Source organism: Salvelinus alpinus, chromosome 19 (assembly GCF_045679555.1).
Source record: "Salvelinus alpinus chromosome 19, SLU_Salpinus.1, whole genome shotgun sequence".
Taxonomy (NCBI): Eukaryota; Metazoa; Chordata; class Actinopteri; order Salmoniformes; family Salmonidae; genus Salvelinus; species Salvelinus alpinus.
Window position 1 is genome coordinate 16,627,062 of NC_092104.1, and position 25,403 is coordinate 16,652,464.

The window sequence follows — 25,403 nt, forward strand, 5'->3', positions numbered from 1 at the left end:
GCTGCGGATATTGTCATCCACCATGAGGTTGACTGACTTGATTTCCCGATGTTTAAATATCCAGATTGAACATCTGTAACAAAGAGTAATGCTTGCATCTTACTTTCAGATTGCCATACAGCACAAACGGGCCAACACAGGGGTAACTACTGTTCAGTAACTACTGTACAACGGTACAGACCTATTACATAGCATTTCACTGTAAGGTTGTATTCGGCGCATGTTCACCTGTTGTATTTGGCGCATGTGACAAACAAGATTTGATTTGATATAGACATTTTCAACTATACAGTATACCATTTAGCATAATCTCAGTTAACCCAGAACTAAAGTCTTGCATAATTGGTCAGCTGCTCAATTAAGTTCTGGGTCCATAAGTGTTAAGAGAAGAGATTAAGAGATGCTAGAACGAGGAGCGGAACCGAAAACGAGGAGCTCCGTCCTCTCTCTTTACAAGTTACAGGCAAGTCTATGGGCTGAATGTCCTCTCCCCTTCCGAAATTTGAAAAATGCTATACACCTGAAGAATCGTGATTTGTCCAAGTAACCAGTTACAAAAACTATGGCTGCTTGTTATCAATTGGTGCCCATAGTATAAAGACAGATCTATGGTCCCATTTATGTTTACGTAGTCTCTCCACGAGAGATTATATTGCTTCCAGCTGTCACGCCTGACCTTAGAGAGCCTTTTTTATGTCTCTATTTGGTTTGGTCAGGGTGTGATTTGGGTGGGCAATCTATGATCGTTATTTCTAGGTTTTGTGTTACTATGTTTTGGCCGGGTATGGTTCTCAATCAGGGACAGCTGTCTATCGTTGTCTCTGATTGGGAATCATACTTAGGCAGCCTGTTTTGCCACCTTAGGTTGTGGGATGTTGTTTTTGTTAGCTCTGTGTAGCCTTCAAGACGTTACGTTCGTTGTTCTTTTGTTGTTTTGTTTGGTGTTCGTTTTTAAAAATTAAGAAGCATGAACACGTACAACGCTGCACCTTGGTCTCATCCTTCTGACGAGCGTTACAGAACATCCCACCACAAACGGACCAAGCAGCGTGGTAAGGAGGACTGAACATGGGGGGACATCCTAGACGGCAAAGGATCCTTGACGTGGGAGGAGATCCTGGCCGAAAGGGATCGCCTCCCATGGGAACAGGTGGAAGCAGCCAGGAAGGCGGAGGCAGCTAGATAGGGGGCCCAGCGTTACGAGGGGACACGGCTAGCACAGAAGCCCGAGAAGCCACTCCCCCCAACAAATGGGGGGGGGGGGGGGAGGAGGTGCACACGAGGGGATTGGCTGAGTCAGGTTGGAGACCTGAGACAAGTCCTCGTGCTTACCGTGGGGAGAGTGTGACTAGTCAGGCCCCATGTTATGTGGCTCTGCGCAGTGTGTCTCCAGTGCGCACTCATAGCCCAGTCCGCTATATTTCAGCTTCCCGCATCGGCCAGGCTAGAGTGGGCATCCAGCCAGGACGGATGATGCCGGCTCAGCGCATCTGGCTTCCAGTGCGTCTCTTCGGTCCAGGATATCCTGCGCCGGCTCTGCGCACTGTGTCTCCGGTGCGTGTCCACAGCCCAGTATGTCGTGTGCCAGCACCCCACAGTTGCCGGGCTAGGGTGAGCATCCAGCCAGGAAGGGTGGTGCCACCTCTACGCTCCAGACATCCAGTGCGCCTCCTCGGCCCAGTATATCCAGTAATGATCCATGGCACGAAGCCTCCAGTGATAAGTCATGGCACGAAGCCTCCAGCGACGGTCTCCAGTCCGGAGCCTCCAGCGACGGTCTCCAGTCCAGAGCCTCCAGCGACGGTCTCCAGTCCGGAGCCTCGAGCGACGGTCTCCAGTCCGGAGCCTCCAGCGACGGTCTCCAGTCCGGAGCCTCCAGCGACGGTCCCCAGTCCGGAGCCTCTAGCGACGGTCCCCAGTCCGGGGCCGGCAGCGACGGTCCCCAGTCCGGGGCCCGCAACGAGGGTTCCCAGGTCGGGGCCCGCAACGAGGGTCCCCAGTCCGGGGCCCGCGGCGAGGGTCCCCAGTCCGGGGTCGGCGAAGAGGGTCCCCGCACCAGAGGCGCTACCAAAGTGGGGTGAGCTAGAGGTGGAGCGGGGTCTACGTCCCGCACCAGAGCCACCACCGCGGATAGATGCCCACCCAGACCCTCCCCTATAGTTTCAGGTTTTGCTGCCGGAGTCCGCACCTTTGGGGGGGTACTGTCACGCTTTTTATGTCTCTATTTGGTTTGGTCAGGGTGTGATTTGGGTGGGCATTCTATGTTCGTTATTTCTAGGTTTTGTGTTTCTATGTTTTGGCTGGCTATGGTTCTCAATCAGGAACAGCTGTCTATCGTTGTCTCTGATTGGGAATCATACTTAGGCAGCCTGTTTTGCCACTTTAGGTTGTGGGATGTTGTTTTTGTTAGCTCTGTGTAGCCCTCAAGACGTTACGTTCGTTGTTCTTTTTCTTTTTTTTTTTGGTGTTCGTGTTTTATAATAAAGAAGCATGAACACGTACGACGCTGCACCTTGGTCTCATCCTTCCGACGAGCGTTACACCAGCCCTGTTTTGTAGATGTTGCCGAGGGGATATTTCCTAGCATGAAAGAAGCAGATACATAGGAGTGATGTTGTTTAACTTTTCTCAACCTGACTTATTCCTCTGAAATGAGAGAGATTAATAGGTGTCTGTTTGTAGAAAACAACAACCAGAATGCCATTGAGAACCTGTAAATTGGACCGGTTCAGCTTTCTGACTTGATGAGTGGAATGTTTGCTACGTGCCAACTGGCTCAGAGAGCGGGCATAGTGTGTGGTAATAGCCACAATGCAGGAGGCTCTCGAAAAAAAATACAATTTTCTTTCAGGAACACATAGAGATTTACCAGACAAATGATAGAAGAGAGGCAGAGTCAGTGGCTTTAACAAGATGGGGGATGGGGTGAGTGTGTGTGTGTGTGGCAGGACAGTGTTGTATATTGTGAACGGTTTAATCATGAAGAAAATGACATGATATGTTGTGTGGTTAGAGATTGGAAATATGGACAATACATATGGTTTGGGATATCATGTGTGGTTTACCACTTATTTTTGGGACATTTGTAATAACGTAATCACATTTTTGCATTATCATTTTTCATATTAGTATTATAATCATTACTATGGACAGAGGAACTCAAAGCAACCACCATGATTTAGACTGAGTTTGATAATGAATAGTTATTTTGGCTCTCATAACATTCTATAACCCCAGGACCTGAGGGAGAAAAGGATGAAAATACGCCTGCAGAGCATTGATTGATTCACTATCTGGTCCGTAGATGAAGATTAAGATGTCAAATGATATTCTGTCAGAGAAACGCCTGTTAATGGTGTTTTCGTCCTCTGAGTTCAATGCGGGCGAGGGCTTGATTTGTTGTATCTCTTATAAAATTACAAAGAGGAGACAGAGTTCTGCTGTCAGGCGCTTCAACAACACAAACAGGTTAATCAACGCTAGCAGGTCGCTGGGAATAAACCCAAATCGAGACCATAATTCTTCATTTTTCAATTTTTTTGCTGTCAGCCGCAGCTCTCTAGGAGAGCAGTTTAGAGGAGCTAAATTGCCCATCAGGTAATGGAGAGAGACAGAGAGACAGAGAGAGAGACAGAGAGAGAGGGATAGAGAGAGGGAGCAAGAGGGAGAGAGAGAGGGAGAGAGAGGGAGAGAGAGGGAAAGAGATAGGGAGAGAGAGATTGAGAGAGAGGGAAAGAGAGAGGGAGAGAGAGGGAAAGAGAGAGAGAAAGAGAGAGGGAAAGAGCGAGGGAGAAAGATGGAAAGAGAGAGAGAGAGAGAGAGAGGGAGAGAGCGGGAGACAGTGTGAGAGTGAGAGTCACAACATCATGATCTCCTACTGTATCTGGGCCAAAACCAGCTTCTTTACCCTTTTTTATTCCCTTGCTTCCTTCCTTTCTATAAACGAGAGAGAGAAAGAGAGGTACCTCAGATGCAAAATGTACCCCTCCCAGGAAAATGCAGGAAGCAATGTAATGTTGCTCACATCTGCAAGCAATTCAGCAGAATAGTATATTAGCTGTGAGTGAGTTACGGCCGCGACGTGTTGGACGCTCTGACAGACGCTGCTAAGGAAGGGATGAAGAAGGGCATGGGGAGTGGTTCCTAGGTCAGAGTTCAGCCAGCATTAATGGCTTAAGTGAACCCCCTAGATCACAGAATGCTGAAGGGAGCATATTTTTAGAATATAGAGAATCTGTGGAACGATTCTTATCTGAGAGGAGGAGGGATGGAAGCCAATATCAGAGAAGCGAGGGAGGGGAGAGGAAAGAGTGGAGAGGGATGGAGAGAGGGAGGGGAGAGGAGGGAGGAGAGAGGGATGAGTGTGTCGGTGAGATGTGTGGCGAATGGGAAACTGGTTGGTGTCATAACTCAGGTGGAGATTGGTCTGGGTGTGTACTACATGGGGGGAGGAGTAAGTTATGTTGCTTGATTATTTTCCCTTCACTTCTTCACTCTCTCCTCTCCTCTCCTCTCCTCTCCTCTCCTCTCCTCTCCTCTCCTCTCCTCTCCTCTCCTCTCCTCTCCTCTCCTCTCCTCTCCTCTCATCTCCTCTCCTCTTCTCACTGTGATCCTGTTTCATTTACCTCCCAATGTGTCACTGTTCCTATCCATGGAGACTAGCCTATTGAGCTGAGCCTGCCCTCCAGACAGCACGTTACACTCTCTCTCCCTCAAACACCACCAGAGAATGGCCGCCACCCAACTGCTCCCCTGGGGGCAGTCTCTCCTGGCTGCTGCAGTCTCTCCTGGCTGCTGCAGTCTCTCCTGGCTGCTGCAGTCTCTACTGGCTGCTGCAGTCTCTCCTGGCTGCTGCAGTCTCTACTGGCTGCTGCAGTCTCTCCTGGCTGCTGCAGTCTCTCCTGGCTGCTGCAGTCTCTACTGGCTGCTGCAGTCTCTCCTGGCTGCTGCTGTCTCTCCTGGCTGCTGCAGTCTCTCCTGGCTGCTGCAGTCTCTCCTGGCTGCTGCAGTCTATCCTGGCTGCTGCAGTCTCTACTGGTTGCTGCAGTCTCTCCTGGCTGCTGCAGTCTCTACTGGCTGCTGCAGTCTCTACTGGCTGCTGCAGTCTCTACTGGTTGCTGCAGTCTCTCCTGGCTGCTGCAGTCTCTCCTGGCTGCTGCAGTCTCTCCTGGCTGCTGCAGTCTCTACTGGTTGCTGCAGTCTCTCCTGGCTGCTGCAGTCTCTCCTGGCTGCTGCAGTCTCTATTGGTTGCTGCAGTCTCTACTGGCTGCTGCAGTCTTTCCTGGCTGCTGCAGTCTCTACTGGTTGCTGCAGTCTCTCCTGGCTGCTGCAGTCTCTACTGGTTGCTGCAGTCTCTCCTGGCTGCTGCAGTCTCTCCTGGCTGCTGCAGTCTCTATTGGTTGCTGCAGTCTCTCCTGGCTGCTGCAGTCTTTCCTGGCTGCTGCAGTCTCTCCTGGCTGCTGCAGTCTCTCCTGGCTGCTGCAGTCTCTCCTGGCTGCTGCAGTCTCTATTGGTTGCTGCAGTCTCTCCTGGCTGCTGCAGTCTTTCCTGGCTGCTGCAGTCTCTCCTGGCTGCTGCAGTCTTTCCTGGCTGCTGCAGTCTCTCCTGGCTGCTGCAGTCTCTCCTGGCTGCTGCAGTCTCTCCTGGCTGCTGCAGTCTCTATTGGTTGCTGCAGTCTCTCCTGGCTGCTGCAGTCTTTCCTGGCTGCTGCAGTCTCTCCTGGCTGCTGCAGTCTCTCCTGGCTGCTGCAGTCTCTATTGGTTGCTGCAGTCTCTCCTGGCTGCTGCAGTCTCTCCTGGCTGCTGCAGTCTCTCCTGGCTGCTGCAGTCTCTCCTGGCTGCTGCAGTCTTTCCTGGCTGCTGCAGTCTCTCCTGGCTGCTGCAGTCTCTCCTGGCTGCTGCAGTCTCTCCTGGCTGCTGCAGTCTCTACTGGTTGCTGCAGTCTCTCCTGGCTGCTGCAGTCTCTCCTGGCTGCTGCAGTCTCTCCTGGCTGCTGCAGTCTCTACTGGTTGCTGCAGTCTCTCCTGGCTGCTGCAGTCTCTCCTGGCTGCTGCAGTCTCTATTGGTTGCTGCAGTCTCTACTGGCTGCTGCAGTCTTTCCTGGCTGCTGCAGTCTCTACTGGCTGCTGCAGTCTCTCCTGGCTGCTGCATTCTCTCCTGGCTGCTGCAGTCTCTCCTGGCTGCTGCAGTCTCTCCTGGCTGCTGCAGTCTCTCCTGGCTGCTGCAGTCTCTCCTGGCTGCTGCAGTCTCTCCTGGCTGCTGCAGTCTCTCCTGGCTGCTGCAGTCTCTCCTGGCTGCTGCAGTCTCTCCTGGCTGCTGCAGTCTCTCCTGGCTGCTGCAGTCTCTCCTGGCTGCTGCAGTCTCTACTGGCTGCTGCAGTCTCTCCTGGCTGCTGCTGTCTCTCCTGGCTGCTGCAGTCTCTCCTGGCTGCTGCAGTCTCTCCTGGCTGCTGCAGTCTCTACTGGCTGCTGCAGTCTCTCCTGGCTGCTGCAGTCTCTCCTGGCTGCTGCAGTCTCTACTGGCTGCTGCAGTCTCTCCTGGCTGCTGCTAGGGATCCAGTCACAGAACACATCCACTAATGGCCCAGTCGTGAGAATCCCTGTTTTTAAAAATGAAAAGGAAACAGTCGTCCAGTGAGCTGCCTGCCTATCAGGCTGGCCAGACTTAGCTAATCAAAGGGGTGAGGTAAGTAATGGAACACTTGTTGATGGGGAGGAAAATATCTAATCAACAAACTAGCATTTCACCACCAATAAATAATAGTTTTTTCTTCTTCAAAACTTCCACCAGAATCAGGAAATCAGGAAAAAACTACACTCAACAAAAATGTAAACGTAACATGTTGGTCCCCTGTTCCCGGAGCTGAAATAAAAGATCCCAGAAAAAGTGCATATGCACAAAAAGCTTATTTCTCTCAAATGTTGTGCACACATTTGTTTACATCCCTTTTAGTGAGCATTTCTCCTTTGCCAAGATAATCCATCCACCTGACAGTTGTGGCATATCAAGAAGCTGATTAAACAACATGATCATTACACAGGTGCACCTTGTGCTGGGAACAATAAAGGTCACTCTAAAATGTACAGTTTTGTCACACAACACAATGCTACAGGAGTGTGCAATTGGCATGCTGACTGCAGGAATGTCCAATAGACTTGTTGCCAGTAAATGTAATGTTAAATTCTTTACCATAAGCCGCCTCCAACGTCATTTTAGAGAATTTGGCAGTACGTCCAACCGGCCTCACAACTGCAGTCCATGTGTAACCACGCCAGCCTAGGACCTCCACATCCGGCTTCTTCTGAGACCAGCCATCTGAAGGATAGCTGATGAAACTGAGGAGTATTTATGTCTGTAATAAAGCTCTTTTGTGGGCTTTATAAACTCATTCTGATTGGCCAGGCCTTGCTCCCCAGTGGGTGAGCATGTGCCCTCCCAGGCCCTCCCATGGCTGCTCCCCTGCACAGTCATGTGAAATCCATAGATTTGTGCCAATTTTTTTTATTTCAATTGACTGATTTCCTTATATGAACTGTAACTCAGTAAAATTGTTGAAATTGTTGCATGTTATATTTATATTTTTGCTCAGTATACATCCTCACTCTCGCTTTCTCATTTCTCTCTTTCTATTTCTCACCCATCCTCTCTCCTTCTCTCCACCTTCTCATCCCTCCACCCTCTCTGCCATCTCTGTACGTAACCTCAGCACCTCTGAGCCAGTAGCATGAGTGATGAATTGGGTTCATATTTGGCACCGGTTGAATTATGTGAGGAAAGAGAGAAAGGCCATTTACCACCTCGGGGGGCGAGTTTATATGCCTTACCCTGCCTCCTACCCTGTCTCCTCCGACCCTCATCCTCCCTCCATCCCTCATCCTCCCTCCATCCATCCCCCAGTACCTCCCATTGTGAGTTGACTATAACAACATTTGGTTAATGTTCCTCTCCTGGGACAGTCTATAATGGTTCTCTCCCGGGCCAATCTCAAATGATCCTCTCCCGGGCCAGTCTCTGATCGTCCTCTCCCGGGCCAGTCTAATGGCCCTCTCCCGGGCCAGTGTCGTGACGTGGACTATTCATTAATGTGAAGACTGTTATATTATCAAATCAATTCTCTATGTGTAATTATGACGTAATTAAACTAATCATGTAAACATGACTATAACTAGGAACCACGGGAAGATGTTGTTTAAAGAGTTTCTATTTCACAAATTGAACTGATCAATTACAGTCACTTATTACTATAGTATTACCTCATCAGTCATTCTGAACGTCGTCATTTCTTGTAGTCTGCACGAACCCTACTTTATTGATGAATCAGCAATACACAAATTGGCTCAAATATTTATTTTCTAATTAAACAATTACAGAATACACAACTACACACTAACAATATACAGTAAATAGTCTCTAGAAGACCATCAAAACAAGTTTGGTTATAACACGGTGGTGAATTCAGAGAGAGTAGGGGGGAGGAAGGGAGACAAAGGAGTTACTCTATTGGACATTGGAAAGCTACGCTCACGAAAATACAAAATCTTAAGCACTCTAATAACCGCTCATTTGGAAAAAGAGAATGCAATTTATACATTTATGATTGAGCTGTCCTTGATCGTCCACCAGAGATCACCATGTCCTTAGGTAGAGCTCCTGGTCATGGTAAGAATGGTTCATTCGACGTACCCTTTACAGTAGTTCTTAGAGTTGATCTCGTTAGAATGCATCAGAGGTTGTCAGTGCTTTTATCCTAGGTTACGTACATTTTCAGCTGCAGACTGATAACACGACGTCTAGGATTTGCTTCATCTGTAGTGAGCGATAGTTTCAGAGTTTATAATTGTTTTACAACATTCGGCTGACACCTCAGTCTGCTTGGTCTATAGAGTGGTAACCATTTCAACGTGGGGACCAGCGTCCTCATGTTCTCTGGTCTTGTCCTTTGGTAGAGTTGTAGTTTTAAACCATTTTGCAACATCCGGGTCAGGCTTAGTCTGCTTGGTCTATAGAGTGGAAGATTTCTCAATCATTTGTAACGTATTCAGCTGGCTCTGCACGTAACTGGTCTAATATGTTAATTCTTCAGCGCGTCCTTTTAAACAATTGGGGAAAAAAGTGCATTTAATTACATTTGGCATAATGTCTGTGCTCACGTGGACATGGTTACTGACTGGATAAACTTTACATGAAAGATGATTTTCTCATTTAGAAGACTAAAGTCACATTTCCATCTTTTCAAAAGTATTCTGATACTTAATCATTCATTTTATACAACATTCAGATGCAGACCTCATAATTGAGAAGTGTAGACAAACAGAGATACTGTTGTGGTTCTACTGTCTTTCATGATGTCACAACATAAAAATGAATTCGACATGAGGGTTCTTTTAGTCTCCACTGACCATTTCCACATTCTCTAAAATATAAATATTGTATTTGGTAGGAGTTTTGGCGGGAGAATATCCTTTGTTCTACTAAGGTCTCTCCCTCCATACTGCTTGGCAAGGGAAGGTGTTTACGACTGGCCAACAGCCCCAGGAGAGGGTGGGTGGGGAGTTCCTAGCCGGCACCCCCAATCTCCATCTCAGGACTTGCTAATCATGACACCAGTGTCTAATGATTCTCTCTCGGGCCAGTCTAAATGGCCTCTCCCATGCCAGTCTCTAATGATCCCGGGCCAGTCTCTAATGGTGCTCTCCCGGGCCAGTCTAATGGGTCCTCTCCCAGGCCAGTCTAATTGGTCCTCTCCCAGGCCAGTCTAATGGGCCTCTCCTAGGCTAGTCTAATGGGTCGTCTCCCGGGCCAGTCTAATGGGTCCTCTCCCAGGCCAGTCTAATTGGTCCTCTCCCAGGCCAGTCTAATGGGTCCTCTCCCAGGCCAGTCTAATGGAACTCTCCCGGGCCAGTTTAATGGGCCCTCTCCCGGGCCAGTCTAATGGGTCCTCTCCCGGGCCAGTCTAATGGGTCCTCTCCCAGGCCAGTCTAATGGGTCCTCTCCCAGGCCAGTCTAATGGGTCCTCTCCCGGGCCAGTCTAATGGGTCCTCTCCCGGGCCAGTCTAATGGGTCCTCTCCCGGGCCAGTCTAATGGGTCCTCTCCCGGGCCAGTCTAATGGGTCCTCTCCCGGGCCAGTCTAATGGGTCCTCTCCCAGGCCAGTCTAATGGGTCCTCTCCCAGGCCAGTCTAATGGGTCCTCTCCCAGGCCAGTCTAATGGGTCCTCTCCCAGGCCAGTCTAATGGGTCCTCTCCCAGGCCAGTCTAATGGGTCCTCTCCCAGGCCAGTCTAATGGGTCCTCTCCCGGGCCAGTTTAATGGGTCCTCTCCCGGGCCAGTCTAATGGGTCCTCTCCCAGGCCAGTCTAATGGGTCCTCTCCCATGCCATTCTAATGGGTCCTCTCCCGGGCCAGTCTAATGGGTCCTCTCCCGGGCCAGTCTAATGGGTCCTCTCCCAGGCCAGTCTAATGGGTCCTCTCCCGGGCCAGTTTAATGGGTCCTCTCCCGGGCCAGTCTAATGGGTCCTCTCCCAGGCCAGTCTAATGGGTCCTCTCCCAGGCCAGTCAAATGGGTCCTCTCCCAGGCCAGTCTAATGGGTCCTCTCCCAGGCCAGTTTAATGGGTCCTCTCCCGGGCCAGTCTAATGGGTCCTCTCCCGGGCCAGTCTAATGGGTCCTCTCCCGGGCCAGTCTAATGGGACCTCTCCCGGGCCAGTCTAATGGGCCCTCTCCCGGGCCAGTCTAATGGGTCCTCTCCCAGGCCAGTCTAATGGGTCCTCTCCCAGGCCAGTCTAATGGGTCCTCTCCCAGGCCAGTCTAATGGGTCCTCTCCCGGGCCAGTTTAATGGGTCCTCTCCCGGGCCAGTCTAATGGGTCCTCTCCCGGGCCAGTCTAATGGGTCCTCTCCCAGGCCAGTCTAATGGGTCCTCTCCCGGGCCAGTCTAATGGGTCCTCTCCCGGGCCAGTCTAATGGGTCCTCTCCCGGGCCAGTCTAATGGGTCCTCTCCCAGGCCAGTCTAATGGGTCCTCTCCCAGGCCAGTCTAATGGGTCCTCTCCCAGGCCAGTCTAATGGGTCCTCTCCCAGGCCAGTCTAATGGGTCCTCTCCCAGGCCAGTCTAATGGGTCCTCTCCCGGGCCAGTCTAATGGGTCCTCTCCCGGGCCAGTCTAATGGGTCCTCTCCCGGGCCAGTCTAATGGGTCCTCTCCCGGGCCAGTCTAATGGGTCCTCTCCCGGGCCAGTCTAATGGGTCCTCTCCCAGGCCAGTCTAATGGGTCCTCTCCCAGGCCAGTCTAATGGGTCCTCTCCCAGGCCAGTCTAATGGGTCCTCTCCCAGGGCAGTCTAATGGGTCCTCTCCCGGGCCAGTCTAATGGGTCCTCTCCAGGTTGTGTGTTTCTCTTTCTGTTTTTATTCTATTCTTTCTCTCCTGAAAGAAACATGGAATGCTGAGTTACTTGTTATTTTGTGTGTGTGTGTGTGTGTGTGTGTGTGTGTGTGTGTGTGTGTGTGTGTGTGTGTGTGTGTGTGTGTGTGTGTGTGTGTGTGTGTGTGTGTGTGTGTACAATGTGTGTGTGTGTGCTTGCGGCGTGTGTGAGTGTGTGCGAGTGCGAGTGCGATGGCATGTGTGTGTGTGTGTGTGTGTGTGTGTGTGTGTGTGTGTGTGTGTGTGTGTGTGTGTGCATGCTATCTCTCCATTTTCTGCAAACTCAGACTGGGTCACAGAAGACGGGGAAACCAGAGTAATCCTAGCGAATTAGAAACAACATGGCTCTGGGGAGGTGTTAGTTATTCAGCGGGCTAGCAGGGTTAGCAGGGCTAGCTGGCCAGGAATGCTCTGTAGAGAGCATTGGATGTTATTCTGGTTTAACCCGTCCCATCATCCTAACAATCAAGCTGGATTCAAAGGCTCTGGATGACCTCATTAAGGCCAGCTGGAGACCCAACACACTGGCTATAAATGCTAACAAAATGGTAATGCGATGCAAGGATTGAGGAGTCTAACCCGCTAATGTGACACTAGTTAGCTAATGCAACATGAGGATGCTTGCTAGCTAATACAAGGCTGGTATAGCGATTGAGGGGGAACAGCTAGAGTGGGTCCTGAACCAGAAACCTTATTCATATGTGTGAGTCTGTCATTACTAGCTGTGTTGTGCTTGACCAAAGCATGACAACAACCAGAGGCCCTAAGCATGTTTTCTCTCCCAAACAATGAACAGAGGTGGTTCAAACACATCCTGTAGGTTAGAGCTGTAGGAGGTCGATGGGAAGTAGGATCATACCATTATAAATCATTTTACAGTAGACGTAATGAAAAGAGCTGTATACTGTAAATCTAACTGCAATACGTCTAAATAATTACGTTATTGCCATGTCGAATCTCTACAATATTGTCAAACAAGTATTAGTTATAGGATTTCTAACCCTGTCATCTGCCTTGTGCTTGTTCATCTTCTGATGAGGATTTGGAAGTACCAAAGCTGGCCATGGAAGCCTTCAAATGACTTTGAATTTACGATAGAAATAAACTGAAGGGAAATAATTGCCAAAGCCGCTTTGACTGGCTTCATTTACTCACAGCTTTGACTCTTTTTTCAGCTACATATACAGAAACTATGTCATAAAAGTAATGATAATAATGTTGCATAATAATACCCAATAATATATTAACCCTTTACACTCGTGAGAATTGGCTAATATGGATAAGGCTAAATGTAAATGTTTTTTTACAGAATAAATATGAAAAGCATACGCATAAACATGGTAGCATTTGAATTGAAACGGAACAGAATGGAAATAATGGGAAAGGGATTAGACCAACGGAGAGTACACAACAGTTTACCTGACACAAGACAGAATCAAAACATTACACTGTGTCACGCCCTTTTCAAATCATCAAATCAAGTTTATTTTATATAGCCCTTCGTACATCAGCTAATATCTCGAAGTGCTGTACAGAAACCCAGCCTAAAACACCAAACAGCAAGCAATGCAGGTGTAGAAGCACGGTGGCTAGGAAAAACTCCCTAGAAAGGCCAAAACCTAGGAAGAAACCTAGAGAGGAACCAGGCTATGAGGGGTGGGTAGTCCTCTTCTGGCTGTGCCGGGTGGAGATTATAACAGAACTATGCCAAGATGTTCAAAATGTTCATAAGTGACAAGCATGGTCAAATAATAATCATGAATAATTTTCAGTTGGCTTTTCATAGCCGATCATTAAGAGTTGAAAATAGCAGGTCTGGGACAGGTGGCGGTTCCATAACCGCAGGCAGAACAGTTGAAACTGGAATAGCAGCAAGGCCAGGTAGACTGGGGACAGCAAGGAGTCATCATGCCCGGTAGTCCTGACGTATGGTCCTAGGGCTCAGGTCCTCCGAGAGAGAGAAAGAAAGAGAGAAGGAGAGAATTAGAGAGAGCCAAGATTTTCAAAATGTTCATAAATGACAAGCATGGTCAAATAATAATCAGGAATAAATATCAGTTGGCTTTTCATAGCCGATCATTAAGAGTTGAAAACAGCAGGTCTGGGACAGGTAGGGGTTCCATAACCGCAGGCAGAACAGCTGAAACTGGAATAGCAGCAAGGCCAGGCGGACTGGGGACAGCAAGGAGTCATCATGCCCGGTTTGCCGTGACGTATGGTCCTAGGACTCAGGTCCTCCGAGAGAGAGAAAGAAAGAGAGAAGGAGAGAATTAGAGAGAGCCAAGATTACCAGATGACATGGTGTCATACACATTCTGTAGGTTAGAGCTGTAGGAGGTCGATGGGAAGTAGGATCATACCATTATAAATCATTTTACAGTAGACTTTTTATGTCTCTATTTGGTTTGGTCAGGGTGTGATTTGGGGTGTGTATTCTATGTTATTTAGTTCTATTATTTGTATTTCTATGTTTTGGCCAGATAGGGTTCTCAACCAGGGACAGCTGTCTATCATTGTCTCTGATTGAGAACCATACTTAGGTAGCTCTTTTTCCCACCTGTCTTTGTGGGAGGTTAACTTTGTTTGTGGCACATAGCCCTTAAGCTTCACGGTTGTTTGGCATTGTTTATTGTTTTTGTCGGCGTCATTTTGAAATAAAGGAATATGTACGCCCACCACGCTGAGCCTTGGTCTACTTCATTCGACGGCCGTGACACACTGTTTATTGTATGTGCATTTTACATTTACTGTGCTTTTTGCTTCATTTGTTGAAAACTAAATCACAAAAACTGTCCATTATAAATCACAATCTGGGTCAGGTAAGCATCATTTGAATGCCTGTTATATTTCCAACATGACTAGCTAAGTTATAAAATATGACATTACAGTGTTAGGCTTTCACAATGCAATTCAGGGAAACAGATTATAATTGTAGTGCGCATTAAAAGGAGTCATGAGTCCATTCAGATGTGTGTGCCGCGGCAAATTTTCTTCACAATGGACACACATAGGCTCATTCTGTTCAGAACAACCCAGGGTATGACACCATGTCATCTGGTAACTGTACATCTAACAGGCTCATTCTGTTCAGAACAACCCAGGGTATGACACCGTCATCTGATAACTATACATCTAACAGGCTCATTCTGTTCAGAACAACCCAGGGTGTGACACCATGTCATCTGGTAACTGTACATCTAACAGGCTCATTCTGTTCAGAACAACCCAGGGTGTGACACCATGTCATCTGGTAACTGTACATCTAACAGGCTCATTCTGTTCAGAACAACCCAGGGTGTGACACCATGTCATCTGGTAACTGTACATCTAACAGGCTCATTCTGTTCAGAACAACCCATCTTATAATTGTACATCAAATATAGTGAGCATAAACGCTGACACTATATGATATGGAAATGTGAAGCTCACATTTGGCTTGCTTGTATGATATCAGAGTGGTGTTTAGTAATAATCCTCAATGTCTTTCAAAATACATTGTTATTCCATCTTTCAAAATGCATCGCTCTGAGTCCTCTTCATTTACAGATTTTCCCTCACTCAGACAACAAAAAGTTTCCCAATTACCGAGGGGATGGGGGCAACTTGTTGTCGTGCGATGTGTTCAAGTTCAGAACGGCTGTCAGTCAAAACCCATACAGCGATGTGAAGCGCAGAGCCAGAGATCTAACATCATGTATAGCACGTTACTGTATAGCCACTGCGTTACAATTTAGGCATTTATCATTGTCCAAATCTGCCATTTTCAGCCCGTATATGGTACGAGTGTGAAGGGCTACCTGACTTTCAAAGACAATGTTGCCACGTCTTTATCCATTGTTGTGTTTCGTATAGTGCGTAACCCACTGGGCAAAAACTGGTTGAATCAATGTTGTTTCTATATAATTTCAACAACAAATATCTATGTCATGACTTTGAATCAACATGGAAAACTGATTGGATTTGAAAAAAGTAATCAACATAAGATTTTAAAAAATGTCACCCACATTTTTTCCGACATCCAATAACATGGTGACATTTTTTGTTGATGTCACATTAACTTCACGTTAGTTGACAACTCAACCAAATGTAAACGCTAAAGGATAACAGATAACATTACAGTTGCTAGTCAATGTCTAATTTAATCCACCCTGAACCCACCCGTTTGTTCTTGCCTAATTGGATTCTGGTTCCTTTGAATTTTACACTGCGTCATGCAGTGTACTGAGGGGACCAGCCGTTACCAACCAGGGGACATCGCTCTGAGGAGTAACCCAACCTGGTCCTCTGTTTCTGGGGCATACTTTCCAGTGCCTCTGCCCTTCAAAGGCACCAGTCGTGGCTTAGGCTTGATGGGCACCGGAATAGCAGGTGTTGATTTTAGTGCCTGACAAAAACAATAAGCTGTCCCTGCCCTGCATGGTGACCCAAAATAAACAGGGTACTGGCGCGGACGGTTCGGGCTCTGAGAGCTAAGGGGTCCTCACCAAGCCCAGAGAATGAAGAGCTGCTACTAGGAAGTAATGTGGTTCAGCTGAATCTTCACACCTTTCCAACCAAAACATATTTAACACTAAACCATGGCAAGGACATTTCCTTTCCTTGTCCACTTTCTATCAGGATCGCAGTTATGAAATGTCTTGATAGATGAAAAAGTACTATGTCAACTCCATCCTTCCATAGCTGTGGTTAGAGGTAAATAAGTAATTTGTTTGTAATCTCCAGTATTAGGACAGATGGTACTGCATATTTTCTCTATTATTTTCTGTTTGTGTGGGTGGAAAATAGCTTTTAAATCCCAAATGCAGTGTTTTCTGCCACTTTCATCAAGCTCATCACGTTTGATCTGTAGTGTGAGTGAAGTGGTTGGTGTGGATAGCCCTGACTCAACTCCACCCACAAGGATGATGATGAATATAAGACATCTGGAGTCAGCAGGGCGCTGTGTGTGTGTGTGTGTTCATGCATGTGTGTGTGTCTGAGAGAGAGGGAGTGAATGATACAGAGAGAGACAGGGAGTGAGCCAGCGAGCAGGCGAGGGAGAGCAGGCAAGGTTCGGTAAGGTGTCACTGCTTCTTTTATTTTCTTCCCTCCTTCATCGGCTCAATGTGAGTTCCGCTCTCCTCCTACACACGTTTACATTCAGCTGATGAGCCGACAGTGTCACACTACAAGAAGGAAGGAGAAACAGAGAGCTGAAAACATCAAAACCAGATTAAAGAGAGAGAGAGAGAGACCACATCAACAAAAATGGAAGTGATCTGTTGTAGCTCTGTCAAAGCCTGGGTCTGTACTTTGTCAATGGTAGGTTACGGGGGGACTCTTTGAGGAGATTCGTCTACAGCACAGTAGACTATATGATTACAGACATTGAACCTTTCTCTCTCAGCTCATTCACTGTCAAGCCACTATCACCTCTGTCTGATCACAGCCAAATTACATTGTTCCTCAAAAGAACAGACATGGAAACAACCACACGTTCACAGCCCAGTAAGCTGTACCACATCAGAAATTCATACAGATGTGCCCAAAACAGCACAGAAGTATACCAGAAAGCAACCAATAATCAAAATATCCAAACACTCTTAGATAACTTTCTGGATACCACATTCACTCACAGTAAAGAAGGCATCAATCTAGCAGTAAAAAACATCAACTATATATTCAGGCAAACCGCAAAAAAAGCACAATTGAAATGAATAAAAAACGAAACAAAAAAGACCACAGACGACAACTGGTTTGATGCAGATTGTAAAATTATAAGGAAAAAAAGTTGAACACTAAAAAGTAGAGTAGGAGTAGGAGTAAAGCATATGACATAATTAAATCAATGTATACTGGCAATACGTGCAGCATCAAAATTGGTAAGAAAATAACATAATTCTTTAACCAGGGGTGGGGCTTCACCAGGGTTGCAATCTGAGCCCTGCAGTCTTCAATATTTACATCAATGAATTGGCCACTTTTCTAGAAAAATCCTCAGCCCCTGGTGTTAGTCTCCACAATTCAGAGGTTAAATGCCTGCTCTTTGCAGATGACCAATGCCTGCTGTCTGTAGCTGGGTGCGTAATTGGCGGCAGAGAAGTCAGGCGCAGGAGAGCAGAACTGGGTAATAACCGGAGATTTATTAAGGAAAACCAACGGCATCCAGAATAACAAGATAAATAGGCACAAAAAATAACCTGTGTATGCTCACGGGGAACGTGCACAACCACTACAATCAACAATTCCACACAAAGACATGGGGGGGAAAGAGGGTTAAATACACAACAAGTAAATGAAGGAATTGAAACCAGGTGTGGAAAGACAAAACAAATGGAAAATGAAAAGTGGATCGACGATGGCTAGAAGTCCGCCGAACGCCGAGCGCCACCCGAACAAGGAGAGGACCCGACTTCGGCGGAAGTCGTGACACTGTCACCCACAGCACATGGCCTACAGCAAAGCTTGGACCTGGAAGAGCAGTATTGCCAGACCTGGGCCCTGGCAGTAAAACCCCAAAACACTAAAATTATGATTTTCCAGAGAAGATCCAGACCTCAAGGAATTTGACCAAAGTTCTCAATTGGTACAAAATATATAGAGTACTGCACACTAAAATTACTTAGGTTTAACCTCCTCTAGGGTATGTGGTACGGTACCTCGTCAACAGCCAGTGAAACTGCAGGGTGCCAAATTCAAAACAACAGAAATCCCATAATTAAAATTCCTCAAACATACAAGTATTTTACACCATTTTAAAGATACACTTGTTGTAAATCCAGCCACAATGTCCGATTTCAAAAAGGCTTTACGACGAAAGCACACCAAATGATTATGTTAGGTCAGAGCCAAGTCACAGACAAACACAGCCATTTTTCCAGCCAAAGAGAGGAGTCACAAAAAGCAGAAATAGAGATAAAATGAATCACTAACCTTTGATGATCTTCATCAGATGACACTCATAGGACTTCATGTTACACAATACATGTATGTTTTGTTCGGTAAAGTTCATATTTATTTCCTAAAATCTGAGTTTACATTGGCGCGTTATGTTCAGTAGTTCCAAAACATCCGGTGATTTTGCAGAGAGCCACATCAATTTACAGAAATACTCATAATAAACATTATGAATAGATACAACTGTTATGCATGGAATTTTAGATCCACTTCTCCTTAATTAATGCAACCGCTGTGTCAGATTTAAAAAAACTTTACGGAAAAAGCACACCATGCAATAATCTGAGTACAGCGCTCAGAGCCCAACACAACCCAAACAGATATCCGCCATGTTGTGTAGTCAGCAGAAGTCAGAAATAGCATTATAAATATTCAGTTACCTTTGATGATCTTCATCAGAATGCACTCCCAGGAATCTCAGTTCCACAATAAATGTTTGTTTTGTTCGATGAAGTCCATCATTTATGTCCAAATACCTCCTTTTAGTTTGCGCGTTTAGCCCAGTAATCAAAATTCATGACGCGCGATCACTAGGTGCAGACGAAAAGTCTAAAGTTCCGTTACAGTCCGTAGAAACATGTCAAACGATGTATAGAATCAATCTTTAGGATGATTTTAACCTAAATCTTCAATAATGTTCCAACCGGAGAATTCCTTTGTCTTCAGAAATGCAATGGAACGCAAGCTAACTCTCTCACGTGAACGCGCCTGGTCAGGTCGTGACTCTCTGGCAGACCTCTGACTCATTCCCCTCTCATTCACCCCCACTTCACAGTAGAAGCCTTAAACAAGGTTCTAAAGACTGTTGACATGTAGTGGAAGCCTTAGGAAGTGCAATATGACCCCATTTCCACTGTGTCTTGGATAAGCAAAGAGTTGAAAACCTTAGATTTCCCACTTCCTGGTTGGATTTTTTCTCAGGTTTTTGCCTGCCATATGAGTTCTGTCATACTCACAGACATCATCCAAATAGTTTTACAAACTTCAGAGTGTTTTCTATCCAAATCCACTAATAATATGCATATCCTAGCATCTGGGCCTGAGTAGCAGGCAGTTTACTCTGGGCATGCTTTTCATCCTGACGTAAAAATACTATATTTTCTAGAATATACCCAAGAGAGGTTAAAAATAAGCTCAACTGGACACCTTGATGATGCAGTGAATGTATTGAGAGAGAAAGCATGCAGGGCATTCTACGCCATTCAAAATTCAAACTGAAATACTTATTAAAATTGGCTAAAATTAATTGAATGTGTCATTCAACCAATTTCACTTCATGGCAGTGTGTCCACTTGCAAAACAAGATTTCACTAAATGGGACAAACACCCCATTGAAACCCTGCATGAAGATTTCTGTAAGATTCTCCTACTGTACATGTCCAGAGGAAAACTACAAACAATGCATGCAGGGCAGAATTAGGCTAATATCCACTAATAATAAAAACTCAAAAAATAGCAATTTAGTTTTGTTAACATCTAAAATACCGTGACCCCCTCTCATATCATTGCAGAGCCCTGCAATGCCAAGAGCTGAGCAAAGAAGAGTCCCCTCATCCAGCTGGTGCTGGAGCTGAGTTCACAAATCTGTTCTACTAACACACTGAAGCCTCAGGACCAGAATATCCTATCAATCAGAATAAACCAAATTACAACACAGTCAAAACAAAACTACATTGCTTATTGGGAAACACAAGCACAAAGCAAAATGCAGTGCTATCTGGCCCTAAATCGACAGTACACCGTCGCTAACTATTTGACCATGGTTACTGATCAAAACTTTAGGAAAACCTTGACAAAGTACAGGCTCAGTGAGCACAGCCTTGCCATTGAGAAGGGTAGACACAGGAAAACCTGCCTCCCTGTAGAGGAAAGGCTGTGCGACCACTGCACAACAGCAGAACCTGACATAGAGCTGCATTTCCTGACAAAATGTAAAAAATATAAAACAATTACAGTGTCATTTCCCCAAATTTGAAACCCTTATTCGAGAGAATATACCCTGCACAGCTTTGCCCTGCTCTGCTCAGCTCTGCCCTGTTCTGCCCTGTTCTGCCTTGCTTTGCCTTGCCATGCTCTGCCCTATTCTGGCCTGTTCTGCTCTTCCGTGCTTTGCTCTGTTCTGCTCTGCTCTAAATTGTTATTAGAGCGACTGCAGACCAAGACTTTGAGACCGATCCAGGAAATATGTGTGTAAATGCTCATTTTAGTGTGTGTGTGTGTGTGTTGTGTGTTCAAAGAGGAGAGGAAAACAGCAAAGGAGAGGGGCCACATCTAGAGAGGGGGATAGATAAATGTATAAATAGTAAGAAAGAGAGCGATAGATCAGGGTAAGGAGATGACAGATCCCAAATGGCGGCCAGGGATACGCTTGACTTCATCTCATCTGCTGGGGAATGATGCTCAGATGACACAAAATGTTGCCCAGAGGACCCATTACTGGAGGTCTCACAGGAGGCTGTGGTGGAAGGAATTGGGCAGGAAGACTTTTGTCATTTGAGAAGAATATTTGATTTTCTTCTTCTGTGGAGAAAAGTAATAAGATATGAGGTGCAATGTGTTAAAAGGGTAAAGAGGCTCTCTTTCGAACATCGGGTTGAGACATGAGAACACACAATGTATTTTTAACTCTATTTTGTGGTAGTGATGGATGTTACTGTGACACGACCCCTGTTTAACCCTTTTACAGGAGAAACCACCTGGTGCACAGACACCGCACCATCCAGTCACACACACGCACACACACAGTCTCACACAGTCTCACACAGTCACACACAGTCACACACAGTCACACACAGTCACACACACACACACACACACACACACTGGTCTTCCGCTGCATCAGCACTTAATAAAAGCAGAAGTTGTCATACTGTTTTTGATTTTCAGAATACATTTTGTTAAGGGGCAAATCCGGTTCCGTACTAATCTTCACCAGGTGCTAGTGGAATCAGAGCTCTGCTTCTCAAGTTTTACTTGAGGTTTTACTCTTGCTTCAATTTGCAATTATTGTCCTCATTTTCCTAGCTGGCTATTTTATAAAGCCTTCCTGCGTAAGTGCCCTAACACACACACAGACACACACACACACACACACACATACACAGACACACACACAATCGAAGATGAAATGTAACACTCTTCTGTGATGATGCAAACTTGTACTGATGTGGCAGTCATTTGAGACAAGGAAAATGATGTGTTTGTGTTTTTAAATGTATCAAAATAAGATGTAGTATGTCTAAGGATCCCGTGTTTCTGTGTCTCTGTTCTCCAGCCTCCACCATTGCCGAGAACGGACGAAGAACATGCCTGAAACTCAAAGTCTTTGTCCGACCATCAAGTAAGTCTCTCCAGTTGCAACAGAAACACTGAACCTGTTTAACACTGATGTTGTGTTTTCACTACTCTCAGTGACGCAGGGCAGTGGGTAGCCAAGCGGTTAGAGCATTGGCCCAGTAACCGAAAGGTCTCTGGTTTGAATCCCGATTAGGTGAAAAATCTGTTGATGTGCCGTTAAGCAAGGCACCTAACCCTAATTGCTCTGCCTAAGAGTGTCTGCTAAATGCTGAATGCCTTCTGAATGATTCTTGCTCTCTGTTGAACATGTCAGTTTCATATCTCATGACAGCTCCTCTATTGTTAACCAGTGGCTACCATTGTTTCTATCCAAAGACAAGTGAAGGAATGAACGATTTGAAAGAAGTGAATTGCACATGTCTTGTGAATGTTGCCATGAGCTTGGGGCTTGGGACCTTTGTTTTAAGTGGTTGGGGGAGTTTATTATCTCTAATCATCCCTATCATTTCTATTTCTATCTCTAGACAGCTGTGTGAAAACTATAGGTGTACATGACCGTGTTTTTGACGTAAACGACAAAGTAGACAATTCATTAGAACCCCGAGGTTAGTATGGCTTTCTGCATTATTTTATGACCTTATTTTTTAACAAATGCCCTCTTGACCTCTGTCTGTCCCATTGGGAAACACACATCCCTCCCCCCTCTCTCTTTATCTATGTTTGTCCACTGATTGACCCATCTGTTCTCTCCCAGCATGGTTGACTGTCATGTTAGAACGCGTTTGCTGCATCTGCCGTGTTGTTGTGTTGTGTTGCTAGTTGTGTTTTGCTGGTGATGTGGTCTATGTTTGCATGTGTCATACGCAGTGCTTGGCTTGGGCAGGAGCTCACCGGAGCTGAGTACCGGCACCTCAAATTTTCTACTGCTTGAGCTCCTGTTCCTCTTATAGAATATTAGCTCAAAAGTATTGTGATGCTCCTGCACCTGTACTGTACCGCCACCCAAAAGGAGTACCGGTACCTATTTTAGTCTAAGTCAAGCCCTGGTCATACGTCATACATGCCAGTCGTACCTGGTTAAATCATCATGTCTCATGTGACAATATAACATAGGCTATTTGTGTCAGAACAAAAATTATGTTTTTGTCTGCTCTACTATAGATCCTAGATTCAATGTACTCCTCCAATTTACTTTAATATATATTTCTCTATTCATACCACATATAATGTAGGCTGTTTCATAACATAGGTTGTCGTACACATAGGTTCACTCTGAAAAACATATTTTACATTCACATATGTCAATAGAGCCCATTAATGCTGAAGCCTAATGAAATTCAAACCATTGCTTCTAGTGTCTTCATTTCAATTGACTATTTTCTACCCTTTATTCTACCCTTCCTCCTACCCTTATTCTACCATTTGATCTACCCGTATTCTACACTGTATTCTACCATTTATGCTACCCATATTCTGCACTCTATCCTACCCTTTATTCTATCCTTCTTCCAACCCTTATTCTTCCCTTTATTCTACCCTGTATGCTACCCTTTATTCTACCCTTTACCCTACCCTTTTCTACCCTTTAATCTACCCTTTATTCTACCCTTCATCCTACCTTAATTCTACACCTTATTCTACCCTTTCATCATACCCTTTATTCTATCCTTCTTCCAACCCTTATTCTTCCCTTTATTCTACCCTTTATGCTAACCTTATTCCACCCTTTATTCTACCCTTATTCTACAATTTATTCTACTGTTAATCTATCCTTTATTATACCCTTCAACCTACCCTAAATCTACCCTTATTCTACCCTTTCATCATACCCTTTATTCTACCCTCCACCCTATCCAAATTCTGCCCTTTATTCTACCGTTATTATGTCCTTATTCTACCTTTATTCTACCATTTGATCTACCCTTATGCTACCGTGTATTCTAACCTTTATGCTACCCATATTCTGCACTTTATCCTACCCTTTATTCTAATCTTTATTCCACCATTATTCTACCATTTATTCTACACTTTATTGTACCCTTTAATCCACCCTTATCCTACCCTTTATTCTACCCTTTATTTGACCCTTTATTCTACTCCTATTCTACCCTTTATTCCACCCTTATTCTGCACTTTATTCAAACCTTTATTCCACACTTTATTCTGCCCTTTATTCCACCCGTATTCTACCCTTATTCTACCCTTTATTCCACAATTATTCTATCCTTTATTCAACCCTTTATTCCACCATCTCTACCCTTAATCTACCCTTTATTCTACCCTTTATTCCACCCTTTTCAGAACATAGGCAATATTATTGTAGCATGCTCATGATTCTAACCCGATGTCAACTAGCTGCATCCTCTCTTTCATGCTTACATTACTGTCTAATTCCTGCTCTGTTTTACCAAGGAGACCAAACACACATACACTGACTCTGAGTAACACATTAGTCATTTCAAACAGAGTTTTAGGAATAATATTTGTCATCGCATTAGCAATTACAGTTTTCTGAAATGAATCTTTACGTCTCTCAGTTGGAGAATATTACATTTTCCATATTTATTCATGGAAGCCGTTCACCATACCCTGATGATCAGGATTTATCACTAGTTGTCACCCCATCTGATACACACACACACACACACACACACTCTCTCTCTCGCTCTCTCTCTCTCTCACACACAGACGTGTTCTCTTTCTCTCTCTCACTCTCACACACACACACACACACACACACACACACACACACACACACACACACACACACACACACACACACACACACACACACACACACACACACACACACACACACACACACACACACACACACACACATATATATATACACGCACACACTTTCTCTCTCTCTTTCACTCTTTCTCTCTCTCTCTTTCTTTTTCTATCTCTCTCTTTCTTTTTCTCTCTCACACAAACACACACCTCCTTGGCAGTTCAAGCTTGGGGGGGTTGCATTTTGATTTATTAAGGTCAGAGCCCTAGACTGTCTCCACCTTCCTGTCTTCCCATCTGTCTGTCTGCCATCCCAAACCTTTGCATCTTTACCTTCTGTCTAACTCTCTTCCTCTATATGTCTATCTCTCTCAGCCCCACCCCATCCTCATTATCGCTCTTTTTTTTATCTGTGTCTGCGTATTTCCCACCTATCTGTGTGTGTGTGTGTGTGTGTGTGTGTGTGTGTGTGTGTGTGTGTGTGTGTGTGTGTGTGTGTGTGTGTGTGTGTGTGTGTGTGTGTGTGTGTGTGTGTGTGTGTGTGTGTGTGTGTGTGTGTGTGTGTGTGTGGCTGTGCATGGCCTAGCTTGCTCCCTCTGTGTGCTGTTAAACAGGCCCATGGCTGCTCATTGATAACACTGTCTGCCAGTCAACCTGGGGAGCTGCTAGCCATGCCACTGAGCTCTACACTCTTACAAAAAAGGTGCTATCTAGAACAAAAAAAGAGTTCTTCAGTTGTCCCCATAGCAGAACCCTCTGAAGAACACCTTTCGGTTCAAGGTAGAACTGTTTTTGTTCCAGGTGGAACCTTTTTGGGTTCCATGTTGAATCTTTTCCACAGAGGGTTCTACCTCGAATCCAAAATAGGTATACATGGAACCAAAAAGTGTTCTCCTATGAGGACGCCTGCATAACCATTTTGGAACCATTTATTCTAAGCGTGTAGAGGATGGGACTCACCAAGCAGAGGGGACCTGCGGGCTGCCTCGCTGGTTGGTTGGCTGGTTGTCTGCCTGGCTGGCTGGC

At 45.8% G+C, this 25,403-nt stretch overlaps 1 protein-coding gene across 2 annotated transcripts in view; it reads left to right on the forward strand.

The window, feature by feature from the left end:
- Positions 1-25,403, forward strand: part of LOC139545063 (ephrin-A5-like) — a 224,852-nt gene that overhangs the window by 196,144 nt on the left and 3,305 nt on the right. The window contains exons 3-4 of one of the 2 annotated variants that reach the window (XM_071352439.1): positions 21,619-21,684; positions 22,166-22,246. In XM_071352439.1, the coding sequence (XP_071208540.1) occupies positions 21,619-21,684; positions 22,166-22,246 (147 nt within the window). The remainder of the gene's footprint in view (positions 1-21,618; positions 21,685-22,165; positions 22,247-25,403) is intronic. The other variant, XM_071352440.1, reaches the window with a different exon arrangement.